This window comes from Saccostrea cucullata, unplaced genomic scaffold (genome assembly GCF_032062105.1).
Source record: "Saccostrea cucullata isolate Sc308-1 unplaced genomic scaffold, CSIRO_AGI_Scuc_v1 ctg8995, whole genome shotgun sequence".
Classification (NCBI taxonomy): domain Eukaryota; kingdom Metazoa; phylum Mollusca; class Bivalvia; order Ostreida; family Ostreidae; genus Saccostrea; species Saccostrea cuccullata.
In genome coordinates, this window is record NW_026926364.1 from 1 (window position 1) to 27,197 (window position 27,197).

Genomic DNA, 27,197 nt, shown 5'->3' on the forward strand with positions numbered 1-27,197 from the left:
TCATGTACCGATTTCTTTGAATGTGGCCTTCTGCCAGGTCGTGTTTTTCTGCTGCTTAGTGTTCCCTTGTTTACACACACGAGCAAAGTGATTCTTGCGTCCGCATGAAGAACACTCTTTGCCATAAGCCGGACAATCTGCTTTATCCTTACGGTGTCGTAAACCACAGTACTCACAGCTTACTTCTTGTTTGTCTCTAGGACCCTTCTTCTGTTTGTCTGACACTGGTTTAGTTTTCTTCACAAACTGCACTTCTTCTATCGCTCGAAGTTGTGAACTTGACTTCTCACTAGCTCTACAAATGTCAACACAACGTTGTAAGTCTAAACCTTTCTCCTGTAACAGTTTCTTTCTTGTGTGATTGTCCCTAATCCCGAGTACGATCCTATCTCGAATCATTTCTTCTTGTAAAACACCGAATCTACAGGTTTTCACAAGTGTGCGTAATGAAGCAACATAACTGTCAATAGTTTCATTTAACTCTTGTTCTCTTTTGTTGAACGTGTATCGTTGGTCTGTCACATTCGTCTGACCTATGCAGAAGTCTTCTAGTACTTGTAGTACTTTGATGATATCTTTACGATCTTCATCGTTGTTGAACTTGAGGCCATCGTAAACAGATAATGCTTCTGCACCTAAGCATGTTAATAAAGTTGCTACACGCAATTCATTATTCTTATCTTTCAGTCCGGTTGCAATTTCATAGTTCTCCCATACCCGTTTAAAATGGCGCCAATTCGTAGCCAAGTTGCCTCGAATGTCCAATTTCGCTGGAAACGGTATATTTGTCGGGACATACACTCTCTGCGGTGCCGCTGCAACACCATCTGCCTGATTTTCACCATCTCCGTTACTCATGCCGAATAGGAGGGATAGCATTCACCAAAATCAATGGTGCACGTGTACTTCTGACACCATGTAACGTTTATTCAGTAAACATCAACATACTATATTGAACATCGAACCCGATCATAATTAAGACATGGTAGATTTAGTTAACACTTATCGTTACAGGGGCCACAATTGGAATTCAAAGTTTTAGCTCACCTCGACAAAGTTGAGATGAGCTATGTTACAACGCGAAATGTAATACATGTAACAACGCAAAATGTAATCAATAGGGTTAATTAAGAAATAAGGTATTTCAAAACATCGGGATGTAAATACGGATTGGTCATGTGATCTAATTATATAGGGCTTTTTGGTAGATTTGATCAAATGCGAACTCTTATTACATCCCGATAAAAGTTTTCAAATGATACCTTATTACTACATATAGCTCACCTGAGCTGAAGGCTCAAGTGAGCTTTCCTGATCAAAATTTGTCCGTTGTTGTCGTCGTCGTTGTCGTTGTAAACTTTTCACATTTTCATCTTCTCAAGAACTACTAGACCAATTTCAACCAAACTAGCTACAAAGTATCCTTGGGTAAAGGGGATTCAAGTTTGTTCAAATGGAGGGCCATGCCCTCTTCCAAGGGGAGATAATTATGAATTAGTGAAAAAGGAATGGCATCTTTTAAAAATCTTCTCAAGAACCACTGGACCAGGAAAGATGAAACTCATCAGGAAGTATCCTCAGGTAGTGTAGATTCAATTTTGATCATATCTTGACCCCCGGGGGTAGGACAGGGACGGAAGAGGGGGTCGAAGTTTTACACGGGGGAAAAAAGAATGTCTTTAAAAATCTTCTTCTTTAGAACAGCAAAGCCATGAAAAGTCATAATATAACCGAAATATCAGGTTGTATAAATTCAAGATTGTTCCAATCATGACCCCTGGGGGCAGGGCAGGGTCACAACAGGGGGTTAAAGTTTACGAAGTTTGATATAGGTGTAATGGTGAAGGGGTTTGAGTAAAACGCATAGAAGACCTCAAATAATGGAATGATTTGACAACCCTTGAAATGGATTAGCCAAACTAAAAGGTATATAAGACAAATCTTCAGGAAAGTCAAGCTGTCTGAAGAAGTCGGATGCTGAAACAGCAACAAAGAAGTTAAGGTATTCCATCCCTAATAGCACCAGATTCAATAAAATTGAATACGTAAAAGATGTTTATTTAAACATAATTCCCGTTTATTATTATTAGCATGTAAGGGTTGGGTGTGTATTGATTTATGACCTTGAATTCTGTTAAGTATTATCTCCCTCTTGTTTTTAATTAATAAAAAAATCCATTTTAAAAACTTAATATCTGGTTAAAAAATCGTTGTCACTCTATTTCTAATGTTTTAATGCATCTTTCCCCTACAGTATTTATTGATATTCCTATTATTTGATTTTTTATTTTAAAATATTGCTTGTCCCCATGGACTTTAATGCAATCTTTGTTAATTAATTGCTGCTTAGTTAATTCTATTTTTGAAACTTTCTCTTGGTAAATTCTTTTCTAGTATGAATTGCTTGTACATAGGAATGATCTTTATAATCTTTTTCTCAAGAACAACTTAGCCATTATTAGTCATAACCTTATGCATTGTAGATCAAGTTTGTTCATATCATGGGGGGCACATCAAAGGGTCAGTTAAGTTTAACATAAGAATATATATAGGCATCATCTTGAAAAAAAATCGTTTGCTCAAGAAGAGCACAGCCATGATTAGTCATATTATTATAGAAACTTCCTCAGGTAGTGTAAATTCAATTTTGTTTAAATTTAGGGTGGGTTGGCTGGGGCTACAATGAGAGATCAGAGTTTTACACGAGAAAACATAAGATTGATAGGTTTTATGTCGTTTTACATCCCTTTCGAGAATTTTCATTCAGAGAGAGACTTCACCATATCCCGTGAAGGGCTTCAAATTAAGACCTTTACTCGGCACTCAGGGCCATTGAGCAGTGAGGGATCTTTATCGTGTCTAAGCCTGTTGTGACATGGGGCCTTAGTTATTAAGGTCTCATCCGAAGGACCTGTAACCTTCACTTCATAGTGTCAAGCGGTTGGCGAAGGAACAGTTGCTCCCTATTTTTTTTTTATCAACTTTGGTCAGTCGCCGCCGGGCCTTTAACCCACGATCTTCTGATCATGGAGCGAGAGCTCTACAGAATGAGCTACTGTGACGGTGGAAAACATAGTTGGAAAATCTTTAAAATTCGTCAATTTAAGAACAGCAAAGTCATGATTAGTAATATTGATATGGAAGCATCCTGAGGTAGTGTAAATTAAAGTTGCCCGTCCCCTACCCCATTCAATATTGCACTGATTTCTGCTTCTTCCTAGCCAATGAGCTCAGATAAGCGATGTGGCCCATGGGCCTCTTGTATTTACATTTGTGACCGATTTTACTAATAGTAAGGTACTATAATTTAAAAACCCATAAAATGATGTATTTTTTTTAACCTCAACGATATAAATTGAATGCGTTGAACATGTTGATCACTTTTGACTTCACTATAAAATTACGTAGATCGTTTAATGGTCACATGACGAACTTGTTTTACACAGGTGTAAATACGCCTTGCTCGAATAGTGCTGTATAAGGCAACGTATTTGCAAATGTAAGTATTACGTTTCTGTGTTATTACCGTTGGCACCCCAGTTTAAGTTTTAGAAGCAGTCCATTCTCAAGTAACTATAAGCCCTACCTGGACCAAACTTACAAGGATGATACTTCTAGGGATAAGCACAAGCAAAACTTGCTTCAAATGCTGGAATTGGCCTACATTTTGCAGATGAATGACCAGCTTGAAGTTTTAGGTGCAGGTCCAATTCAGTGTAACTGTAAGCTCTACCAGGACAAAACTTACATGGATGATGCATCTAGGGATGAACATTACCAGACCTGCTTCGGATGCTGGATCTTTTCCCAAGTAACTATAAACCCCACATAAACCAAGGTAGGGAATTTGTAACCCATTTCTCGGATGGAACAATTGCAATCATAAGTCTGAAAAAAAATATTTGGAAAATTGAATACAGTCATCTTGAAATTCTGTGAAAAGAAAATGAAAATAAAAATGGCAATGAAAGCATTTTAACCAAACTATTTAAACTGATTTAGACAATAGACAAATGCAAGTGGTTTCCGGCTTGACGTCATTGGGGTAGTTTGTCAGTTTGTAAAGATTTTGCTGTAATGGTTTTTACAGCGTTTCTTTGCCCTGTGTTTCTTTAATGATATAATTTAATTATGGTTGAATACTTTGCACTGGATATAATGTTTGTCTTAACCCCGTCTTTCTCTTGCAGTCACTAATCAAATTATATAATTATAAAATAAACATTTTAAATTACGATTTGTTCAGACTTATTCAGAAATCTGATTATGGTGACAATGCAAAATTAACTTACGTGACATGAACGATTTTTTTTCCAATCTCAGTGTTTACTTTAATTTGAATAATTCTCCAATCACTTTTAAAAAAAAAAAAAAATGTTTAATACCCTTGTTTTTTTTTCCTCTCAAATCATAACGATTTTTCTGTGGTTTAAACTGGTTTAATTAAAATTCAAAATTATGTCAGTGACCTTATAAAAACCCTTTAGGTTTCTGTGACAATCGAGTCGTTGACATTTCTTAATCTCTTTAAAAAAGAAAATTATTATAATTTGTCATGATGTCGAATTGAAAAAACATAAACTTATAGATCTGATAAAAGATCCAATGAATTTCCATTATGTTTATTTTAGAAGATCTCATCTTAATTGAAGGAGCTCTGTGCGTGCTGATGGACTATTGATATTAGTTTTTATTACTTTATTATCCTTGGTAAAAAGAATGTGCTTTTTTATAATTGATTCAAAACATTATTTTTTAAGATAAATCGTAATCTTTCCAGTGTACGACAAACTTTAACCGGAACTTAATTAGGTTAAAATCTCTCTCTCTCTCTCTCTCTCTCTCTCTCTCTCTCTCTCTCTCCTACACACACACCCTCCCTGACACGCAACGCACACACGTCCACGGTCACCCTGACTCACAGAAAATCTGATGAAATTATAGAACTAAGAAAAAGACACTATACATGATCGTATAACAGTCAAGACAACTCATAAGATGATGGCAATTCATCATCCGAGATACAGTATGCAACTGAGGGTAGTATGTGAAAGGGAAAAAGAAAATCGACATAAAGAAATTACAATCCGTGTTTCATCCAGCCAATAAAGTCGCAATTTATAGCTTTTATTCATAGATTATATATGTATATCCACTACATTGTTGCCTGTTTGATTGCTATGCCTACGTAATCGAAAATTCGGGAGAATGTGCTTTGCCTTGTCTGACTGTCGGTGTTTGTCTGTCTGCAAAAACTTTGACCTTGCCCATAATTTTGGAGTGGTTGGGGCTTTGGCTTTCACATGTGTATTTCTTGTGACAAAGTACCACGAAATCTGACCCCTTAAACTTTGAGGTGACCCACCTTTACTATAAAATTCCGCATTTTTTAAAACAATAATCATTCTGTAAGGTTTTACCTCCACCCGCCTAAATAAAATCCATCCAAATAAAATAAGTATTATATTCTTATGGCCGATATTGTTTTTAAGATATTGCCCGGTTACTTCATTGAACTCTTGCTGCAAAGGGCAACAGGAGTTGTCACTCCTCAACTTGCTTTACACATCCAGTAGGGGTGGGACGATACACACATCTTGCGATACGATACGTATCTCGATATATTGGAATGATACGATACGTATCTCGATATTATGAGAAATTATAAAAATATTCAAAAGAATTGGTATTTTATTTCTTTTTTTTGTCTTGACATTAAATCAACAAATTATTCTATATCAAATCATGTTTGCTTTGAAATTTATACTTGAAGTTCATCAATTTCATTGACTAAAACTTGACAAAAACAATAATACATGTACATACTATTATTACCAAATTATATTCAGAAGTTGTGTACAAATAGGTGGGTAGTTTATCAGAAAACACTGACTAAAAATTCATTTAAAAAACAGCCATCACATTTACATTTTTATAAATTCATTGCTGAAAGTCTGTAGCCAAGCTGAGATTACAAAAAAGGTACAAGATGGACTAACAAATCAAATGTTCTGGAAACGATATTTTCTGTGTATAGCACGCATTACATACTGAACTTTTCTTGTCCAATCTTCCGACCAATCTTCCGAGGTTGCTTAAAAGTGAAAACGTTTTACCCCTAACCAACGACTTATTAGTTCTAAAGTGTGTTTTCAATATCAACATCATCTCTTCGCTCGTACAAGCCGCCATTCATAGGACACAGACTACCAATTATTTTGCTATACATTCCTTTATACTATAAAAATTGATTAAAAAAATTACACCAGCTCAACTTACCTGAAACTTGGCACAGAGTAAGAAGAATTCAAGTCCAAAAATTTTTCAGACTCTCAGGAAAATTCATCGCATGCAGTTCCTGCTAAGGCATCGCAAATAACCCCTACCCTGCTTTTTTCACTTTCTCTTCGGGAAAAGGGTAAATATGGGCCTCTTTACACCCTCCCTACTACGCGCGCAAGTGCAAAATTTCACATATTAACAATTTTATATTTTTTTTCAAACCCTCTCCTTTCCATCTATACCCAAAAATAACATCAGTCCACCCCATAAACACCCCAAAGAATTTTTAAGAAAAAACCTCTATTTTTAAACTGGAACTACTTGAGTGGTCAATGAAATAGGGGTAAAATAAGTAGTCTGTAACCTAATAAGGACACAAACCTTGTCTGATTTTGCTGAAATTTTACATGCTGGAGTCTTTTGTATCTACAAAGTGGCCGGTGAAGTTTCATTGAAATTGATGATTCCTAAGCAGAGTTATGGCCCTTTAATTGATGTGCTGGAACACCTTAAATCAGAGGGTAAAATAAGCATTAGGCACACAGTTCTCAGATTTGAAATGCTCACAGCTCACATGCATGACAGTTATTTTCTTTCCTTATATTTTTGTATACTAGATATATATGTCCTACACAAATTTCAAGAACAAAACTTAACCTATTGCATAAGTAAATATTTTTAAACAATTTTTCAAAAAAATACCTTCAAAAAGCATAAAATTCTTGGAAATATTAAAAATAAAAATATTTAGCACATTTTAATTTTAGTAAAACAAATATTAAAAAATTCTACAATATATAGGCTATAAAAAATTAGTATAAAAGTTAAGGGAAAGAGATTAATACCTTTGTTATAAGCAGATTATCCAACCTGGTCAATTCAGCCTCTGTCAGGAAGTGGTACTTACTACTCTAATTGGATTATCCCTGGTCATATTAAGACTTCTTTGATGGGTATTTCTTGTAACAATATGCATTATTAGATAATAAATACCAAAAATTCTGTGAAATTTTGGATTTTATAATTCTGAATTTACAAGAAAAGGAATTTATATGTGCATTTTACCTACATACATTCTTCAGGCTGCTGTAGAAAAAGGGGAGGCAACTCTGCACTGTAAAGGTACCAAAAAAAAACAAAATGATTAAAAAGCATGTCTATATACTTTCAATGGTTCAGCATAGAAAATATACCATGCCTGTGTCACCTATAATCACTCCTGGAGATGCTTGGAAGCTAAAACAGGGAGGGGGGGGGGTAGAGAAGGTTCTATTAAAATGGAGTACATAAATTCTGTCTGTCTTGTGTATCATTATTTCTGCACAGTGTTTATCCAAAATCTTGAAAACACATGTCCTTGTCAAAAAATGATGATTTTGTCTGATATGCGACCACCGACAATGATGTCCAAGATGCCACAAGAGTAGAAGAAGTCAGTAGGACCAAACATCCCGTATGAAATGTTGAGCACCTTACTGACCTCCCCTGTCTTGGACAATCACAGATCAGTGCCAGCAATCAGACAGCAGATATTCAATTCCAAAAGAAGAAGGAAAAAGAGAAAGTTTCAGAGAGTACACATTGATTGGCAAGAGATGATGATGACAGATGAAAACAGTGTAAAAAAGAAATCAAACACAAAAAAATAATACAAACTTAAGAGTCAGTTGACTATATACCTTTAACTTGGCTGTTGTGGACTGTAATATTGTTGACAGCTGTATCTTGTTTTCTGAATGATCATTGCCTCTGCTACTGGTACAAAATTGTTCACTTCTGACTGGCAACTGGCCTGATTTTTTATGAAGCCACCCATCCAGGCTATAACTGCTTGCAATCCCACATCAGTCAGCTAGAAATGAGCCACTGAAAAAAAAAAAATTTTTAAGAATTTCAACTTTAGTTCACATTCATAATTAATAAGTAATTGTGTCAAATTAATAAGTAACTGTGTCAACTATAATTACAGACAACAAGTAGCCAAAGTTTTGAGAAATTAGGCATTACTTTCCTATTAACAACAGTGTAATCTGAACAATCAAATGTTTTAAACATACCTTGGTTTTTGAACTCCATTTGGCATTTAAAATAGCAGGATAGGTGAGGAATGGGTTTTATGTCACCTACAACATTATATGTAGAATCAAAATTCATATTGCATAAATGTTTGACACACATCAATTGCACACATTACGTCATCCCTCTGACAAGCTGAGCAGGTGCCCCCTCCCCCTTTTCAATTATTTAAATCCATTTAACTTCTCCAAAATGCAAATTTTTCCATAAAATTTGTCAACAATTTGCATAATTAGTTCCAAATTATCCAAAAAGTGCCAGTAAATTGATTAACGTGAGATTTGACCTTTGACCTCATAGGACACAGACTACCAATTATTTTGCTATACATTCCTTTATACTATAAAAATTGATTAAAAAAATTACACCAGCTCAACTTACCTGAAACTTGGCACAGAGTAAGAAGAATTCAAGTCCAAAAATTTTTCAGACTCTCAGGAAAATTCATCGCATGCAGTTCCTGCTAAGGCATCGCAAATAACCCCTACCCTGCTTTTTTCACTTTCTCTTCGGGAAAAGGGTAAATATGGGCCTCTTTACACCCTCCCTACTACGCGCGCAAGTGCAAAATTTCACATATTAACAATTTTATATTTTTTTTCAAACCCTCTCCTTTCCATCTATACCCAAAAATAACATCAGTCCACCCCATAAACACCCCAAAGAATTTTTAAGAAAAAACCTCTATTTTTAAACTGGAACTACTTGAGTGGTCAATGAAATAGGGGTAAAATAAGTAGTCTGTAACCATTTTCCAAGGACAGGTACTTTCATTTTCAATTTTTGGATAGGTCGTTCGTGTATCGTTTCGTACCGATATTTGAATGCTTGTATCGTAAACCGTATCTTGGAGGAAAATATCGATATGTATCGCTGTATCGGTATATCGTCCCACCCCTAACATCCAGAATACCTGAACCTACATTATATAAAATTAATTGAATAAAGAGTAAATAAGTGACTATGTATTTTATTGCCATGGTTGAACAAATAAACATTATTCAAATATGATTTGTATATAAAATAAACAGAGTATAGTATTGCATCAGAAATAAAGTCGTCCATATCTTCATAGATATGCCATGCATATTGTACTCTATGAAATGTAATATTGTCCTTGAAATACGAATCTACGAGATAACTTAAACACACGATCCATTTTATTATTCACATTTTGGAGTTTCTCGGATAACCATGTATAGAAATTGGCACAGTCCGCTTTATGTTTAATACACAGAGAATATTGGGTAACAGCATTCAAAGTAGTGTTCGAATGGTCTTCGGATTCTCCGTGTCTATCATAAATCTTCCTCAGAATGCACAGTGTGTCCAAGAGGTGGCGCTCATTCCATTGAAATTCCATTATGACAGAGAAATGTTGGTGTATAATATTCATTTGAAGTCCGATTTCCGTGAGTTCTTCGAAGGATTTAACAATAACAGAGCTCTAAAATAAATTATGTTGATTTCAAGATGGTTTAAGAAATGAATATATAATATATGCCGCTATCCAATTTATAAAGTGAGTAGCTTTTAGATTTACTCCTTATAATTTAATTCTGATTCAATTAGTGTCAGAAAAAAAAATCATTGGCCATAAAAAGGACTTCAAATTAATTTTACAAAATTTAAATGTAACATCAGGTGGATCGATACGTTTTTGGTGACTCAATCTATTACGCTATCATTTTTTTTATCCAATCAAATACCTTAAGAATTATATTATGTACACAAATAAAAGTAATACATGTAATATGGATGTATGAAGCTGAAAGTAAGATAGATAATGGGTATTTACCGATCTACACCTCCTCCCCTCTTTAACCACTACACTAGATCTTTCGGCAGTGCTGTAGGCTGGCATTCTATTAACCTGAAAAAAGGTTTCGTAATATACAGGTTAGGTTTCTTCGCATAACTGTATAAATTTATTTCATGATTCAGTATGTTCGTGTGTGTGCGTGTTCTTTAGTTTAAATGTGACGTCTGTTGGTTTCTCTTCATGCAAACAATGAATAAGAAAATACTTAGCACATATACTTACAGCGAATAATGTTAAATTCTGAATCTGCCAAGACAGTTCACGCAGACTTGCTAAGTAGTTATTCTTTAACTGTACAAAGTCTTCTCTCTCGAGGATTGGAGACACAGTAGTGTTTATGATTTGTTCACCACTACATGGTCTGTAATACTGCACAACATGTCGTTTCCATGGAAGTCGAGTTTTCTTGCAATGTTGGTAATTTGCACATCCGGTCTCGGAAAAGACAGGCAAACACATCAATACACCTGTAAAAAGAGAAAAAAGACGAAAGTTAAATCTTGTACCATGAGTTTGGTCTGCTGTTCAGTAAAAAATAAATACTGCTGCTCACACATCTTCGCTAGCCAAGGGTTTCTGATACGCTCCTCTCCTCATAAACCCTTGGCATACGGTGAAGTTGTTTTCCGTCACGTGATCTCGAATCTATCAGGTATGCACAGATTGCGTCATCGCCAGAAATAAAGACACGTGTTAAGAAAATTAAATCCAAGTTTTTTCAAGAATAATTAAGAAGCAATAATTGAGTTATGTTTATTCATTATTTATAGAACAAATCTGAGGCTTCAATATAGATTCTTAATCACATATTTAGAAGATATTGGATGACACCATGGCTATTCATAGAATTGAATGTTATCTTACGGATCGTTGTTTACTTGCGTGATGTATCCCCGAACGCAAATATCGTCATTTACAAAAAACAATTGCTGATTGGTCGACCTGGGTGTAATGAAATCCAATCAGAACTCTGGAAAAAATCCTGATTTCTATGAACACCGTAGGCCAAGGGTTTATGAGGAGAGTAGCGTATCAGAAACCCTTGGCTAGCGAAGATGCTGCTCACATACAAAAATTAAATAAGATTTCATAGAAATCGATTCATTTCAATAAAACAAATATATAAGTGTCCCAGCAATTTGCTCAAAATGTAACAGCGAGTGTATGTAAAACCACATGTGGAGTGTTTGGTAGGGCTAGAGTCCTGAAAAATAACTACATGTGCAATGTAACAAAACGTGATTATGACTTTTCCACATCTATCACTGCGGTATTACATGTATGTCTCTCTTTGATTCAATACGCAAGATAACAAGTTAGGAATGCGATCAACTTTTAAACCAAGACAAGCTACTGAAAATATGTTGATCTTATACAAGGATTTCGAAATTCGTTTAAAAATAGTTTTTCTAATTCTTCAGTCGATATCAAAATTTTTAATGGAAAAAAAATTATATCGGTGGGTTGTTTTTTGTCTGAGAAGTTTCATACAATTTGTTCTAGGACATTGCTTTCTAATATGTTCCATCTTCCCACAGGAGTTCGCGTACCTATCAATTATACCGAAATTTTCATTAAATAAAAAATACGTAATACGTATAATAATAACACACTTGTATTACGTATCTTCTTTATTTACCGAAAATTTCGGCAAAATTGATAGGTACGCGAACTCCTGTGATCTTCTGAACTAATGCTTGCTACAGATGTTACCGGTTAACAAGGGAATGTCTATTCCAACAAGGCACGACCTCACTTTTGATCTCAATCTCATTTTCCACTATTAATTCCTTTAGTAAAATTGAGACTGAGATCAAAAGTAATCTCATCTAAGTTTTATGGCCTCGGAATCTGATCCCACTTTTGGGATTTCCATGCGGAGTACGTGATTTGCTCTGTCAACAATTCCTTTTGTTTACTGGATTCGCGAGTTTGAACACTGTTCTTTATCTAAACCCTTTTCAAAAATCTTATTGATAAAATAAACACAATGTAACTGAAAATTTCAAACAATGAGCCATATGGATGAAATTTTCGGAAATGAGTCTTCGACAAGTTTAAATAAAATTTGCAAGATATTAATTCTTAAAATATTCTTCTTCGCATTTTATATTTTTAAAAAAATATACATGTATAATGATAAAATTCAAGAAGAGTGAAATGAAACGTTAGAAATTTTCTTGTTTGTTTTAAAAGAACATCCCAGGCATCTTCTCTTAAACTATACGACGAAAGAAAAAAAATAATTTCTTCAAATGCGTCGTAAGTCAACATTTTACATACCTAAAACCAGTTCTCTGGACAACATTTGTAACATGATTTTTTTCTAATGCTTTGAATTGCTGGATATTACCAGGTAATTTATATACACCTGTTATACCGAAAACGTCCAATCAAATTTTTTGCAGATTTTTACTAAATCGAAATATTAAAAAGTGAAAATATATTGTAATATATACTGAAAATTCATATATTTGTTTCGAAGATCTAAATTATCCGTGTCTAAATGAAAATTTGATTGCAATTGGTCATTTGAATTCTATAGCTTTATTCAAATTTAATCCTGGTTGTTTTTATTTCAAGAGTGTCGGGGGCGTTAGATAATCTTCACTTTTTAAATGCCTTTTGTTTTTCTTTCACAACAATTCAAAACCTAATTTCTAAACAAAAGTCTGTCACCCAAAAGACATTTAAATTTAAAAACTATATATAAACTTGGGAGATATAATCTTATGAAAGAATAAAGAGGAATTCCAGAGTTATAAATAAAAATTTAGTTAATTACATGCATAAATAATGATTGGGCTCATTCGCAACTTCTCGGGCCTTTCCGACAAGCAAAGAAACATTTTCGAGCTTGCCGGAAAGACGCGAGACGATATCATTGATCATGGGATGAATTAGCCTTCAAATTCGTGACACTTCGGGCAAAAATTATTCATTTTTTATAGAGGACATGGTGTTCTTTACGATCCCTTTATACCAAAGAAAGTTAATGTTCAACTTCGTGAAGTACAATGTACATGCAACAGGCGCTTGTTTCGTGTACGGGGTACCCCCTTCTTATTTTTACCACAGTAAGGGGGGGGGGGGGTCCGTATACGAAACATGCAGCCTATTTATGATGACATACTGCATGCATGCAGTCAGCACAATACTTTTTTTTAGCTGAAATAAGAAAATATATGCCAAGGCAGTTAGTGAATATCTTTGTACTTGGGAAGTTGAAGGCTTTTTAAAAACACAAAAATGTATTTAAGTGATGAAAGATCATGGAAAATGAGCTGATACTTCTGTGGTGTAGTGAAATATTGATCGAGATAAGAAACATGCAGTAATCAAGCTCAAAAGTCCATTCTTAAAAACACTGTCTAAAGAATACAAATCAGGAGCGGATCAAATATGTACCTCTAAAACATCAGAGGTTGGATCATGTGTCATTTAGGAGCGAGCATCCCTTTTGGACCAGTCTTACCCTCAATGCGATCTTTGTAATGTTCGGGGGAAAGGGAAAAATCCATAGACAAATCAGTGTGTAAATAATGGAATAATAATAAGTATTCTGAAAAAATTCAGTCACCATAAGGCATTTAATGTAATGATCGACATACGGCATTTGCTGGCAAACTATTTACTCGGATTAAAATAGTATTGTACATGTACCTCGGACGAGACTTTGATAACTTTAGACGAGACTGTTAATATTCTTGTTTTATCAACTTGTTTGACCATAGCTTGCCTCGTTCTAAAAATTGTTTGAAGGTAGGTCCTGCGTTTCGAAATCGCTGAGATCCATAAACCTCATATACATGTACAGGTAATAAAGGTATTTTGCTATATGTACATCAATATTGGGAGTTAACGATAAGATTAAAGCACAAAACATTCTTCAATGACCATATGTGATCTCGCATATTTTAAAAGTATTTTAAATATATGATAAATATAATACTACATACTAAAATCAATATCATATGTCACATCAGCCCTCGAGCACCATATAAGCCCTCGGGCCTCCGGCCCTCGGGCTAATATGACATATGAAATGCCAGGATTAAATCCATTTATTTTAGTATGTAATATTCTCCGACTATATCACTCAGACACTGCTTGTACATGTTCATACAAATTAAACATAATATCATTATTCACAGAAGTAAGTTTCTAAACCATTTCTTTTTTAGGCCAGCAAGCTTCTCCTGTAATAAAATTTTTCTTTCACTCTAAATTTAGCGTAGAAACTTATCCCAAGTAACCGTACGAGTTACTATGACTGCTATCACTAAACCGACGTAATTATGAACGAGTTAATAACTTTTCCAACCAAAACTTCTCGTTGCGAACGAAAAAAAAATTATTTACTTTGTTTTGTAAAATATAATGGCCGGTGAACCCTCTGACCACACTGTGGTGATAAAATGGAGTGGTCAAGAGTACAAATTAAGCGTTGATAAAGATGGCATGGTGGCAGATCTTAAGAAAACAATACAAGATGCAACCGGTGTACTCCCAGAAAGACAGAAACTACTCGGGTTAAAATTCAAAGGCATGTTGTCAACTTCTCTATCTCATGTACATGTGTACTATCTGATGAATTTTTTAAAAATTTCATTTAAGAAAATTTTAGCCCCCCACTGAAACTTTTAAAACATATATTTGATATATACCTGTTGATCTACGTAATCCGAGATTCCTCTGACACTTTCCCCCGCTTTGTATATTGTGACATGTGCAGGGGAGATGTCATGTCACGCACATGTCACAATATAAAAGGCAGGGGTAAGAGTCAGAGAAATCTCGGATTAAGCTTTACTTTGGTAACATAATCATTAAAAATTGACATTTTTTTTTTTTCTTATTTTAGGGAAACCTCCAGCGGATGATGTCCACTTAACGGATTTGAAGTTAAAACCTACCACCAAAATCATGATGATGGGAAGCAGAGAGGAAGAGCTGGTAAGAGTTATACAGTAAACTTGGCAATAGGTAGGGCTGCCATAATTTTTCGGATCAGGTCAGTTCTTAATTTTGTAGGTTCAATTTCGTTTTGTTTTCGGTTAAGGCTTATAATAGAATAAAAACTCATGATTTGAACTATATTCAACCAGGGCTCTACATTAACTTTTTTCCCTACTTGTCCATTCGGACAAAAGACCAAGATATTTACTTGTCCGAACTTCAACTTCACTTGTCCGAAAAAATTTTCATTGAATATCTTATTCTGTCAACTTGAAAACTATTACATAAATGAAAAAAAATTAAATGTGCTTGATTTATTAGTCTTGTTATTGATAAAAAAGACAAACACATATAAAACAAAATTTTATTTACACAACCTGACCTGACAACAACATAAATGTTTGCAAGTGAACCTGTAATTCAATCAGATTTATTCCAAATCGGCAAACATCGCAAGATCCACGCCATGCAATGGTATGGATGCAATTAGTGAATATCGATCCGGATCAAGTGTAAACTTCAACTTACATAGCGATTGATATCGGGATCGAAATTCGGGTTTATGTACTGCTTCCGTTTGTATTCGATAAACTTATCAATTAAATCAATAGTTGTTTTTTTATTATTATTCAAAGACTTCTTTACATGAAAAATCACTTGTCCAATCGGACAAGTGCCCAGCAATATTCACTTGTCCGTAATTGTTTTTCATTGGTACCGGACAAGCGTTAATGTCGAGCCCTGTCAACAAACATTTATATTATTTTAAAATCTAAGAAATACAATGACTGGTTTAAATAAGTTTCCTAACTAGAAACCAAATGATTCAAATCACATTATTACCTATTTTAATGGTAATATACTAATGGACCTTTCGTTCTAGATGCTATTTTTATGGTTAAACCTACTCTATTGTACAAATTGAACCAAACCGGATTCCGGAAAAACAGCGCCGAACCCGAACCGAATTTATTGTTCTGGGGTTACGGGTCATTTCGGGTACCCGTGACAGCCCTAGTAATAGGGAAGTTCTGGGGGCCTGTTAATTTAAACATGTTAATTGACTATATCCATAATTTGTTATATACCTATAACGAATTGGTATAACTGTAGATATTGAATTCTCAATATGTATGTTTTCCTTCAAGAATTACTAAGTTAATGCATATGTTAGAAAAGCAATTATTAAATAACTAATATGAAGGTTAAAATTATAAATTCAATTTTATATACAAATACTTATTGAAAATAAAGTCAATTCAATGTATCAAATTTTGAGATCTTTGAAAATTCGTAATAAAAGATGTAAATTTCATTACAATAATAATAATATATTTATCCTCAACAGGACTTGAAATCAGTTCACTTACTATATCTGTTATTTGTTAAATCAGAGTTTGTTATAACCATAACGTTTAATTTACAAAGAATTGTTTGCCAGGGATCCCAATAATTTTGCTATATCCCTGAATTCACTATACCGGGGTTATCTGTGTTCGTTACTAAACAAGTTTTACTGCAGAGGAAATCTTCACTAGATCTGGTAAGAGTTATAAAACCTTTACTAGATTTGTTGGGGTTATAAAACTTACACTAGTCACCTGGTAAGAGTTATAGAACTTTCACTAAATCAGTCGAGAGTTATAGAACCTTCACTAGTGATGGTATCGTATTGATACGACTTGTAGAAGCTTCACTAACAATACATTCAATCATCTGAAATTTTCAGTTTTGCATAAATGTTAAATAATTATGGGGTTAGCACATTCTGAAAGGTCATTTCACAGGAAATGATACAAAAGCCTTGTCTTTTTTGGTGCACATCTTATAGCCAAAGTTGAAATCACTAATGAAATCTTTGAGGAAAAAAGGCGAAGCCTTTGTGAAAGTTATGAGGTAGAAAACAGTAGTGTGTTAAGATCAATTGAAGGAACTTCAAAAAGTTATTTGTTTTTAACATATTTTATTGAATGAATCAAAAGGAGTGGAAACAAGTTCTTACAACTTACTTGTTCCTCCCCCTATATAATAACCTTGTGTCAAGCAAATAATACAGTAAAATATGATATTTTCAATTGATATAAGTGAACAACATGTCAATTTAAAATCTATATGTGTCTTCTTAAATGATGAACTTAAAATTTCAGAACACTAGCTATGAATTAAGTAGCAAAGTTTTCATGAGTTATTGGTGAAAAAAGATATTTTTCAGATGTTCAGATGTGTATTTTGAACAAGCAATAGTCAATGTAATGTCAAAATGTTCTTAAACTGTTCTTAAGAAATGTTCTGCAATGTAATTAAACATGTTAAAAAATCAATTGTATGGTTAATACAGTGTCCATTCCAAATCAGTGTTTTTCTGAAATTCTAGCAATTACCGTTTCTGATTAATTTACACAGCAGAAAAGTCTTTTTAAACAAATTTATCCCTTGCCTATATAAATGTAATTACTATGGACTGTTGGTAATATCTCTTGCTATGTTGTAATTGTAATGCATATAAAAAAAATAACATACTGGCCATGCACTTTTCATTGCAAGACTTATATATTAGACAGATGTTAATCAACTTTAAAGCTGCTTTCAAATTACATGCATCTACATCCTTTCAAAAGTGTGACATATTGATAGATTTATACCTGTATGAGCTATAAATTACAAGAATATCATTCATTCTCACTTAAATTTGTGGGTTTTTTTCACCCTCTCAAATTTTTTGTGTGCACTGTCCAAATGGTGCAAAAATCATGTGAATAGAAGAGATTTTTATCACACTTTTTATTTTGTTTGGTATCGAATAAATCCACTCTAAATCTAGCTTAAGCCTACACTGATTTCAAGTCATATGAAAGGGAATGTGACTTTAATCTTGTTAATAAATGTGCATGGAAATTAACAAAACCATTTAGATTAATTTAAATATGCAGTTTAATTTTGATTAATTAAAGAAAATTGTTGTTGTGACTAATGCCAGACTTAGCGATAAAAAAATCTCAAATCAGATTAACCTTTGATAGAGGTATGGAATGCACCATAACACTTCATTGACATATTTATGCAGCAGCTACATGTATAAGGAATTAAAGGCATTTTATGTGTTTAGCTCACCTGAGCTGAAAACTCAAGTGATATACATGTATTCAGACTCCTGTTGTGGGCCATCTACCTGCCTGTAAATTTTTCACATTCCACACAAACATGGGTATCAAAGTTTTATGTGGAAATACAAAGGTAAAACATACTCTATAAAAATCTTATTAAAAAGAACCATTGGGCCAGGAGAAATAAAGCCTGTGTGAATTCAAAGTATTCTGAGGTTTTTTAAAATTCTTCTAAATTGTTTAATTCCTGGGACAACAATAGAAGATCAGATTTTCATATTAAAATCTTTAGGAAAAAGAGCCACTGACCAGAATAGATGAAACTATGTACTGGTTGGAAAAGAATTTCTACTCAAAAACTGCACAACAGGTTAAACATAATCACAAGGAGGCAATTTTTAGCTCACCTGAGCCGAAGGCATCTTCAGATAGTGACTGATTCAAATTTGTTCAAATCATGACCCCCATGGGTAGGGTGGGGCCACAATGGCTGATCAAAGTTTTACATAGGAGTATATAGGGAAAATCTTTGAAAATCTTCTTCTCGAGAACCACTGGGCTAGGAAAGATGAAACTCATATGGAAGCATCCTCAGGTAGTGTAGATTCAAATTAGTTCAAATCATGACCCCCGATGGTAGGGTGGGTCCACAATGGCTGATCAAAGTTTTACATAGGAATATATAGGAAAAATCTTTATAAAAATCGTCTTCTCATGTACTTCAAAGCAATGATTGGTGATAGTATAGGAAGAAAATATTTTTAAAAAATCTTTTTATCAAGAACAGCGAAGTCATATTTAGTAAACTTTTCAATTCTAATCTAATTTGTGTTTTTTCCTAGACGATTTGCTCAGGTGAGTGATGTGGCCCTTGGGCCTCTTGTTTATTTATATGGATTGACTGATTAAATCTGAGAATCTTACAGTGGTGCTGTTACATAATATTTGGAATCACTTTCCAAAAGAGACACTGAAATATTGTACAGGATTATCACCTAAACAAACTTTTTTGGCACTCGAACAGATTATTTGTTTTCAGAGTGGTGCCAAAAAACATGACTCACAAATTGGATATATTTTGTTTTATCTCACCTCTAGCATGTTTTTTTTATTTCTCGATATCAAATAAATCCATGACAGCTCTGAACCTGTAACCAACTTAGATCGACTTTTCAAGTTTTGTTGATGTTATTGTCAACTCACTGTTAAAATCCTGTAAACCAACTTTTATTCGCGACAACTTTATTTCGCGATTTACCAGGGATAAACTAGTTTGTGACGATTAATTTTCGCGATCTAAGCCATCTTGGATCTGTTATTAATAGATGCATACACTTTAAGGACCAGTTCGTGGCGAGAAATATTAGCGATGACGAGACTCTCGCGAACTTCGCAAAAATTTCTCGCACGCGAATAAAAGTTGGTTTACAGTAAGCTAGACATTCACATGGGCTGATTGACTGTGAAATAAGTTATCCAGATTCAATCCAGGGTGTACGGGGATTTGCCTCGTGATTTATTCCGTACACCCTGAGACCAAAGGCTCCTTAATGAAGTTCAGGTGAGCTTATGCTATAACTCAGGGTAAAAGCCTGCGAATTCATGGTAAAATTTTAGGAGCAAGTCCATTCCCAAGTAGCTATATGCCTGCTTGGACCAAACTTGCAAGGATGATGCATCTGAAGGGACGTACAGACTTTCTCAAAATTTAGATCTGACCCACATTTTGCAAATGAAATTCCAGCTTAAACTTTCGAGCAAGTCCATTTTCAAGTAACTGCATGTATAATCTGGCCCTATATATGTATCATACTTGCATGGATGAATCAAGATGATGCATCAAGGGATGAACACTACATGTAGCAGATTTGCTTCAGTTGGTTAATGAGACTTACACAGTCATGTACATTTTCCTGATCATGAAGAGATTTGAGGTTAAAGAGTCCTTGAAGCAAGTCCATTTTCAAGTTACTATAAGCCAATCTTGTATAGATTATGTGTATGTAGAGTTGGCTAATACTATATTTTCTTCTGTTGGCAGATCTAAATTAAATTCTTTGGATGAATGAACAGGCATAAGTTTTGGAAGCACATGCATTCCCTAGCATCTTGAAGCCTAAATTATTGTGAGACAGTGTAGTTTTAGCTTTAAAGATTTTGTATTTTGATTCATGATAAATCTTTCCTGTATTTTATGTACACACAGGATAAAGTGAAGGAAGCTCCAAAGGACCTGCCAGAAGTGGTGAATGATTTTGACATAGAAGAGGAAGAGATAGCTATAGAAAACAGGTATCATATTGTCAATGTCAGTGGTGTTCTTTGCACTAGTCTAGATTATTGTTGAACAAAAAAATATTGAAGAAGACTCATTTGAACCAATTTAGGTTTATTAATATAAACTTTTTTTTTGAGGGGGGGGGGGGTGTCTAGCAGCACAATCTCATCTGAATAGAAATTTCTGGTAAGCAAATGAAAGTAATCAGTCAATTGACTGATTGTATATTGTTTAACATCCCTCTCAAGAATTTTTCACTCATTTGAAGATGCCACCACTTGCTGGTGGAGAGCTACAAATTTTGTCTTAAACTCGGCATCGGGGCCATTGCACAGGTAGGGATATTTATCGTGCTAGCACCTACTGCAACACAGCACCTTGGTTTATACGGTCTCATTTGAAGGACTGGGGCCCGTTTTACAAAAGAACTTACGACTAAGACCAAAAACTTCACATTAATGTAAAATTTTGCAATATTCATAATTCTCTTTGAAATTGTTTGTGTAAAAATAATCTTACCACATTCCTTTTAAAAAGTTTAAAATAATTTTTGATAAAATGTTAATTAAATACGTAGATGAAGAATTAAATTTGGTCTTTAGTCATAAGTCCTTTTGTAAAATGTGCCCCAGGTCTCCACATCCCAGAGTGGGATTCGAACCTGCGACGTAAGGATCAACTCCTTACTTCACAAATTTAGAGCAGACACTCTAACCACTGTGCCATGTGGGCAACATAATAAGGCAATATAAAGCTGAAAGTTAGTTGAGAGTCACAGCTGTGATAGTGCATTTTCCTTGCTAAAAGACTAGTAGATAAATGGTATATATACAAATTGTAATGATGTTACAAATATACAGTTACTGTTGATCATATATCGTATATCACTGACAATGATGTTATTAAGAAGAAGTCTAAATAAAGAAATTCAGAAAATTTAAATAACTATCAACGTGCTAATTCTTGAATGTATTGGCTTTGAATTTGTGTTTGTGTCTGTATATGATATACAAGTGATGATCATTGTTGTTTTAAAAACATGATTTATTCAAAATTTAAATTAATTTTGGAAAATCTTGTTTAATTTAAAATGAATAACTCAATTTTATTTTTGATATTTTTACTTTTCTAGAGAAGAGTACCTTTCCAAAATAGACAGGCGCATCAAAGACTATAAAATCACTGTACTAAATGAACCAAGGCAAGGGAAGAAACTCTTGGTATTGGACATTGATTACACTTTGTTTGGTAAGTTTGATTATTAGATAAACTTGAAAAAATATCCATGTAATATTTAAAATATTCTCAAGACCAGCTTTAAATATTTTTGGTGTAATGGAAAATATCTGGTAGAATAGCTTCCTTCATTAATATTGTTTAAAGATGGATTTGTGAAAAAACATTGTCCAAAAATGTTCTATTTTTTTCTTGCAGCAACAATTTTGTGATGATTGGCAAGTCTCATAATACACTAAAGTCTATTTTGGTGTCAATTTTTCATATATCTATATATAATTTTACAAAATGCTACTGTATTGGTTTTAAATTCAGTAAACTTGATACACAAGTAAACTACACTAAGATACATGATTATGTTTACTGGTTGTGATGTAAAAAATGATAAATAAATAATCTTGCCATATGAAGAAATCCAGTAAATTCTTACAAAATAATTAATTCTCCTCCTACGTTTTTGCTTTTTTATATTAAAACATATAAATTTAGAAATATAAAAAGGTTATTTTATAGAATAATAACAAGAGATTGATAATTCTGTTTTGGTTTCTGATTTTGTTGAACAATTTTCCTATTCTGGCTATAATAATGAAGAAAAAAAATTGTGAAATTCATTCAGAAGTCTACCCCTTCTATAATTAAAATTCCAATTCAATCACAATTAAAACACAAAGACTAGCATATAATGCCTATTAACTGTCCCTGTCCCTATAGGTGCCCTCTAGGTCTTTTTCAATTGTCTGTAAATAAGGGCCCCATGTACAGTGATTGAAATCACCTAGAGTCGTATCAAAAGTCCACCATATATTTAAGAAAGTAAAAATGAAAATAGGTTATCAGGTAACTTATACATAAAGTATTCCAGAAAGTGCCAAATCTTTAGAATGACCTAATACTGTATTTCTGAGAGATACAGTGTAGTTACCTAAAAATATGTTTTCCCTGTGTACTCTCTAATTTCTCAGTGGAAAAATGAATCATTTAGCATAATTTGGATGGATTTTCTGAACTTTAAGGAAAGTTGGACAATCTTTCAGGGTTCTCTGAACTTATTATTTTTTTCAAAAGATTTCTTAAAGTTTAAATATGGCATTAAATATTATAATGAGAAAACCACAAATAACCCCCCCCCCCTTTCCACAATTTTCGAAGCGCCCTGGGTGGTTAATAGAGATTATAAGGTAATTCTATTCATATTGACTTTGCCACAGTTCAAGTTTTACTTCTTGTAGTTTTGTCAAAGACAGCTTGGTTTTCAGCATGGAAAAGTCAAATGATAATAAAATATATCTTCTAAGAGCAAAATAGCATTAACAAAAAAACTATAATTGGTTGTTTTTTTTTTCATTTAGGACTAAAGCATATATTATTGATAATGGTCGTTAAGTATGTCATGTAATTCTTTTTATTTTCTCTTTTTTAGACCACAGATCAGTGGCTGAAACAGCCAATGAATTAATAAGGCCATACTTACATGAATTTCTGCAGTCGGCTTATGAGGACTATGACATAGTTATATGGTGTAAGTAGTTTATCAAGAAACTACACACTGTAAAATCACTTATTTTTGCAGGGTCAAATTTTTATGGGTTTAGAAAAATAATGGTGGTTCAAGGGGATGTTATTGAGAAAACATATATGAAGATTATAGCAGTATACTGTATACAGGGAAATTTTGTCCCCTTTTTATTTTCGCTCCTTCCGCCATTATCTCTGTCAGCTAAGTAAAAAAGAAGCAAATTTTTAAAAAATGCAGTATAGTCTTAAACAAAATTGTGACTCGGCATATTTAAAACAGATAAATTGTTTGCAAGTGTGAAAGAGCAAATATAAAGTGGGGCAAAAATAACCCTGTATACAGTAAATATCACTTCATAAAAAATTGACGCACCGGTAATATTCATTTTTAGCTCTACTGGTCAGAGACCAGAAGAGCTTATGCGATAGTAATGCGTCCGTCGTCCGTCCGTCTGTCTGTAAACAATTTTTCAAAATGCTACTCCTCCTACAGTTTTGGTCCGATTTCAATATAACTTGGCACACAAGTAGACTACACTAAGATACATAATTCTGTGCATCGGTTTTTGATTTCGATGAACGGTGTTGCCGAGGTTACTAAAAATAGAAATTTTTGTGAAATTGTTTCAAAATGCTACTCTTCCAACAATTTTAGTCCTATTTCAATATAACTTGGCACACAAGTAGACTACACTAAAATACATAATTCTGTGCATCGGTTTTTGATTTCGGTGAACGGTGTTGCCATGGTTACTAAAAATAGAAATTTCTGTGAAATTGTTTCAAAATGCTACTCCTCCTACAGTTTTGGTTCGATTTCAATATAACTTGGCACACAAGTAGACTACACTAAGATACATAATTCTGTGCATCAGTTTTTGATTTCAATAAACGGTGTTGCTGTGGTTGCTAAAAATAGAAATTTTTGTGAAATTGTTTCAAAATGCCACTCCTCGTACAGTTTTAGTTCGATTTTAATATAACTTGGCACACAAGTAGACTACATTAAGATACATAATTCTATGCATCGGTTGTTGAATTCAATGAACGGTGTTGCCATGGTTACTAAGAATAGAAATTTTTGTGAAATTGTTTCAAAATGCTACTCCTCCTGCAGTTTTAGTTCGATTTCAATATAACTTGGCACACAAGTAGACTATACTAAGATACATAATTCTGTGCATCGGTTTTTATTTTGAAGAGTGGCAAGGATCATTTTTCTATTTATTGCTGATTTAAAGTCTCAAGTCCCAACTGCTACTTTTCTCTTCCTTTGTTTTAAGTATAAACCAGTAGAGCTACAGTCTCGACAGAGACTTCTGGTTAACACAAGGACTGAAATATGATGAAATTATTTAAAGAATTGGCTTATTCATCCCTATATGGATTACATGTAGCTTCAAAACTTATATATATACTTTCACAACTGTAATGTGCTAATCTACAATGTGTAATGGGAATGTATAAAGGTGTCCAGATAAGCTGGAAAATAATAATAATAATGATTGGATTTATATATATATTATATATAAGGCGCTAGCACTCTAACATTCTGACAATATCTTTCACTGTCTATAGCCAGGTAACCACAAGTGAAAAATATACAAGTTTCTGCATAGAAATAGCATTTAAAGTGTTTTTATTTTAAATCTGTCACACATTAACAAGTGTAGACACTGTTGGATTCAAACTGGGAACTTAAGTATCAAATCCATACTCTAAGACTTCAGAGCAAAAACACTAAACACAGCTCCATATGGCTTACTCAGTGACTGCTGTCAAATATAATCTATGCTTATTATATATATATATATATATATATATATATATATATATATATATATATATATATATATATATATATATACTGTAAATTCACATATTTTCGTGGGGTCAAATTTTCGAGGTTTCGAGAAAGAAATATTAATTTGATTGGATTTGTTTCCATGGTTGGAGAAGTGTTTAGTAGTAATGCATGTGAAATTTTACATTTCCAGTTGGTCATAATTTCATGGGTCTCTCCATGCATCGAAAACAATGGAAATTAAACCTCACAAAAATTAGTGATATCATGGTACACGATGCATAATAATAAGGGATACACACAATTTAAACATTCACCTTATTAGTCTAAGAAACTGCTTTTCTTGGAATAATATTTGCTAAGGTGAGCCTTGTATTTTATAATTGTCTGTGTTTCAAGTTATGTTCAGGTTGCAAACATTTTTTTTTAAAGCTGCTACAGGGATGAAATGGGTGGAGGTAAAAATGAAGGAACTAGGGGTAACTTCAAACCCCAACTACAAGATATGCTTCATGCTGGATAGTCTTGCCATGATCAGTGTCCATACACCAAAATATGGAGTCATTGAGGTAAAAAGGCTAAATTATACCATAATTACAACTAAATTTATCTCAGTTTGTTTGCAGCATACTGTGAAATCACATATTTTCATGGGGTTCTCATTTTTGGTGTTTTCATGGTATGAAGAGACCCATGAATTCATGTTTCCTTTAAACTTTGAAATTTTCATACTTAACTTTTCTTAGTTCTTCTTTAAGTATGAAATCAAATCCCCTGAACCAGTAATTTTTGTACAAGTCCTAAAACAAATTTAACTCATGAAAACAATTGATTTTACAGTATACAAACATGTATCAATTCAATTTTTGTTGTAAAAATGGACATATTGAGAAGCAATCATTGTATAAATTCAAAAAAAAAATTTTGATTTAAAGGTGAAGGCACTTGGAGTGATTTGGGGCAAATATGAACAATGGAGTGCCAAAAATACAATTATGTTTGATGATATTCGAAGAAACTTTATCATGAATCCCCAAACAGGGCTAAGGGTATGTAATTTAAAATGCTTGTTATGAAATGAAAGTCTGCTTACTCCACCATGTCACCTGATCCCATCTCTAATGGTTTTGAAGGTCCATGTTTGCTCTGTTACTTATTTCTTTTGTCAGTAGATCGGTAGACTCTTGACCTTGGTTATACTTTTGTTTTCTCAAGGTTCTTTAATCAGTAACAGACTTTTTTTCAAAATTCTGCTAGAGCAAGTATATTGCAAAAATTCATTTAAACACCCAATTTTATGTTAACGCCCCCAAAATCTACCTGATTTAAGATCAATAATCTACCGCCTGTCAATCATTAAAAAAACAATAGCTTCTGATTTGATTAACAGGCCAGCTACCCGTGCTACCTGATAGTCTGAGTTTGCGTGTTTCGCGTCAAACACTTTCATGTAGCCGCCTTGTATACACGCGGTGTTTAAAAAAAGAATCTTGGTAAAATTTTATTTCAAAAGCAATTGAGAGTAGATAATTAAAACATGACTTCATAAATATTTGCTTTCAATCTCAACGGCTATATTGTATTTTAGGCGATATGTCGTCCAAGATATCTGCTGTAGAATTTAGACCGGTCCGTGCACAGAAACGCCATTTGCCAATTAAAATTGGAATATGATAAATAAGAAAAGATATTTAGCATAAACGGCATTGATAAAAAATTCCTTTATCCCATATTTTATCTATGTATATAGAAATACAATCTACACCATGTTCTGTTGTAAATGAAATGTCAGAAACATGAGTTTCGAGATTGTAACTTTTAGTTCGAATTTTCTTACGTCTGTCAATACCCAATACATGTATTTGAAATTAAAAAGTGAATATATAAAACCAAATATCAATTCTTAAAAGTATAAAAGAAATCTTGCAAACAATAAAAAATTTTAAACACACGAACACCCGGAAATGGTGAATATTTTCGACACTATTAATGGTCAGAACGTAGGCAATATTCCTATATCGCGGTACATGCATTGTATATGTTCACATGACGGATAGGCATATGAATGGAATATTTCATTATTTTTTAATTTAGATACACAAGTTTAATTAAAAAAGA

At 33.5% G+C, this 27,197-nt stretch overlaps 2 protein-coding genes across 2 annotated transcripts; one reads left to right on the forward strand and one right to left on the reverse strand.

Annotated features, from left to right (window-relative positions):
• Nucleotides 1–7,963: 7,963 nt before the first annotated feature.
• Nucleotides 7,964–12,488, reverse strand: LOC134271471 (uncharacterized). The gene is made up of 5 exons (XM_062753663.1): nt 12,464–12,488; nt 10,403–10,647; nt 10,157–10,231; nt 9,530–9,805; nt 7,964–8,134 (listed from the first exon to the last, which is right to left on the reverse strand). The coding sequence occupies exons 1-5, from the start codon at nt 12,486–12,488 to the stop codon at nt 7,964–7,966; spliced, it is 792 nt and encodes a 263-aa protein (XP_062609647.1).
• Nucleotides 12,489–14,487: 1,999 nt separating this feature from the next.
• LOC134271472 (ubiquitin-like domain-containing CTD phosphatase 1) lies at nt 14,488–26,128 on the forward strand (the record flags this gene model as incomplete). Its single annotated transcript, XM_062753664.1, has 7 exons — nt 14,488–14,726; nt 15,045–15,136; nt 20,450–20,535; nt 21,654–21,769; nt 23,181–23,279; nt 25,512–25,648; nt 26,015–26,128. Coding segments are annotated over exons 1-7 (810 nt in total), but the record flags the coding sequence as incomplete, so codon positions are not given.
• Between the last annotated feature and the right edge of the window lie 1,069 nt (nt 26,129–27,197).

Coding starts and splice junctions, on each gene's coding strand:
- LOC134271471 (XM_062753663.1), bottom strand. CDS start 12,488: ATGTTGTCCAGAGAACTGGTTTTAG. Junction 10,648..12,463: donor GTCCAGAGAACTGGTTTTAG/GTATGTAAAATG, acceptor CTCTTTTTACAG/GTGTATTGATGTGTTTGCCT. Junction 8,135..9,529: donor TATCCGAGAAACTCCAAAAT/GTGAATAATAAA, acceptor GCTCATTTCTAG/CTGACTGATGTGGGATTGCA.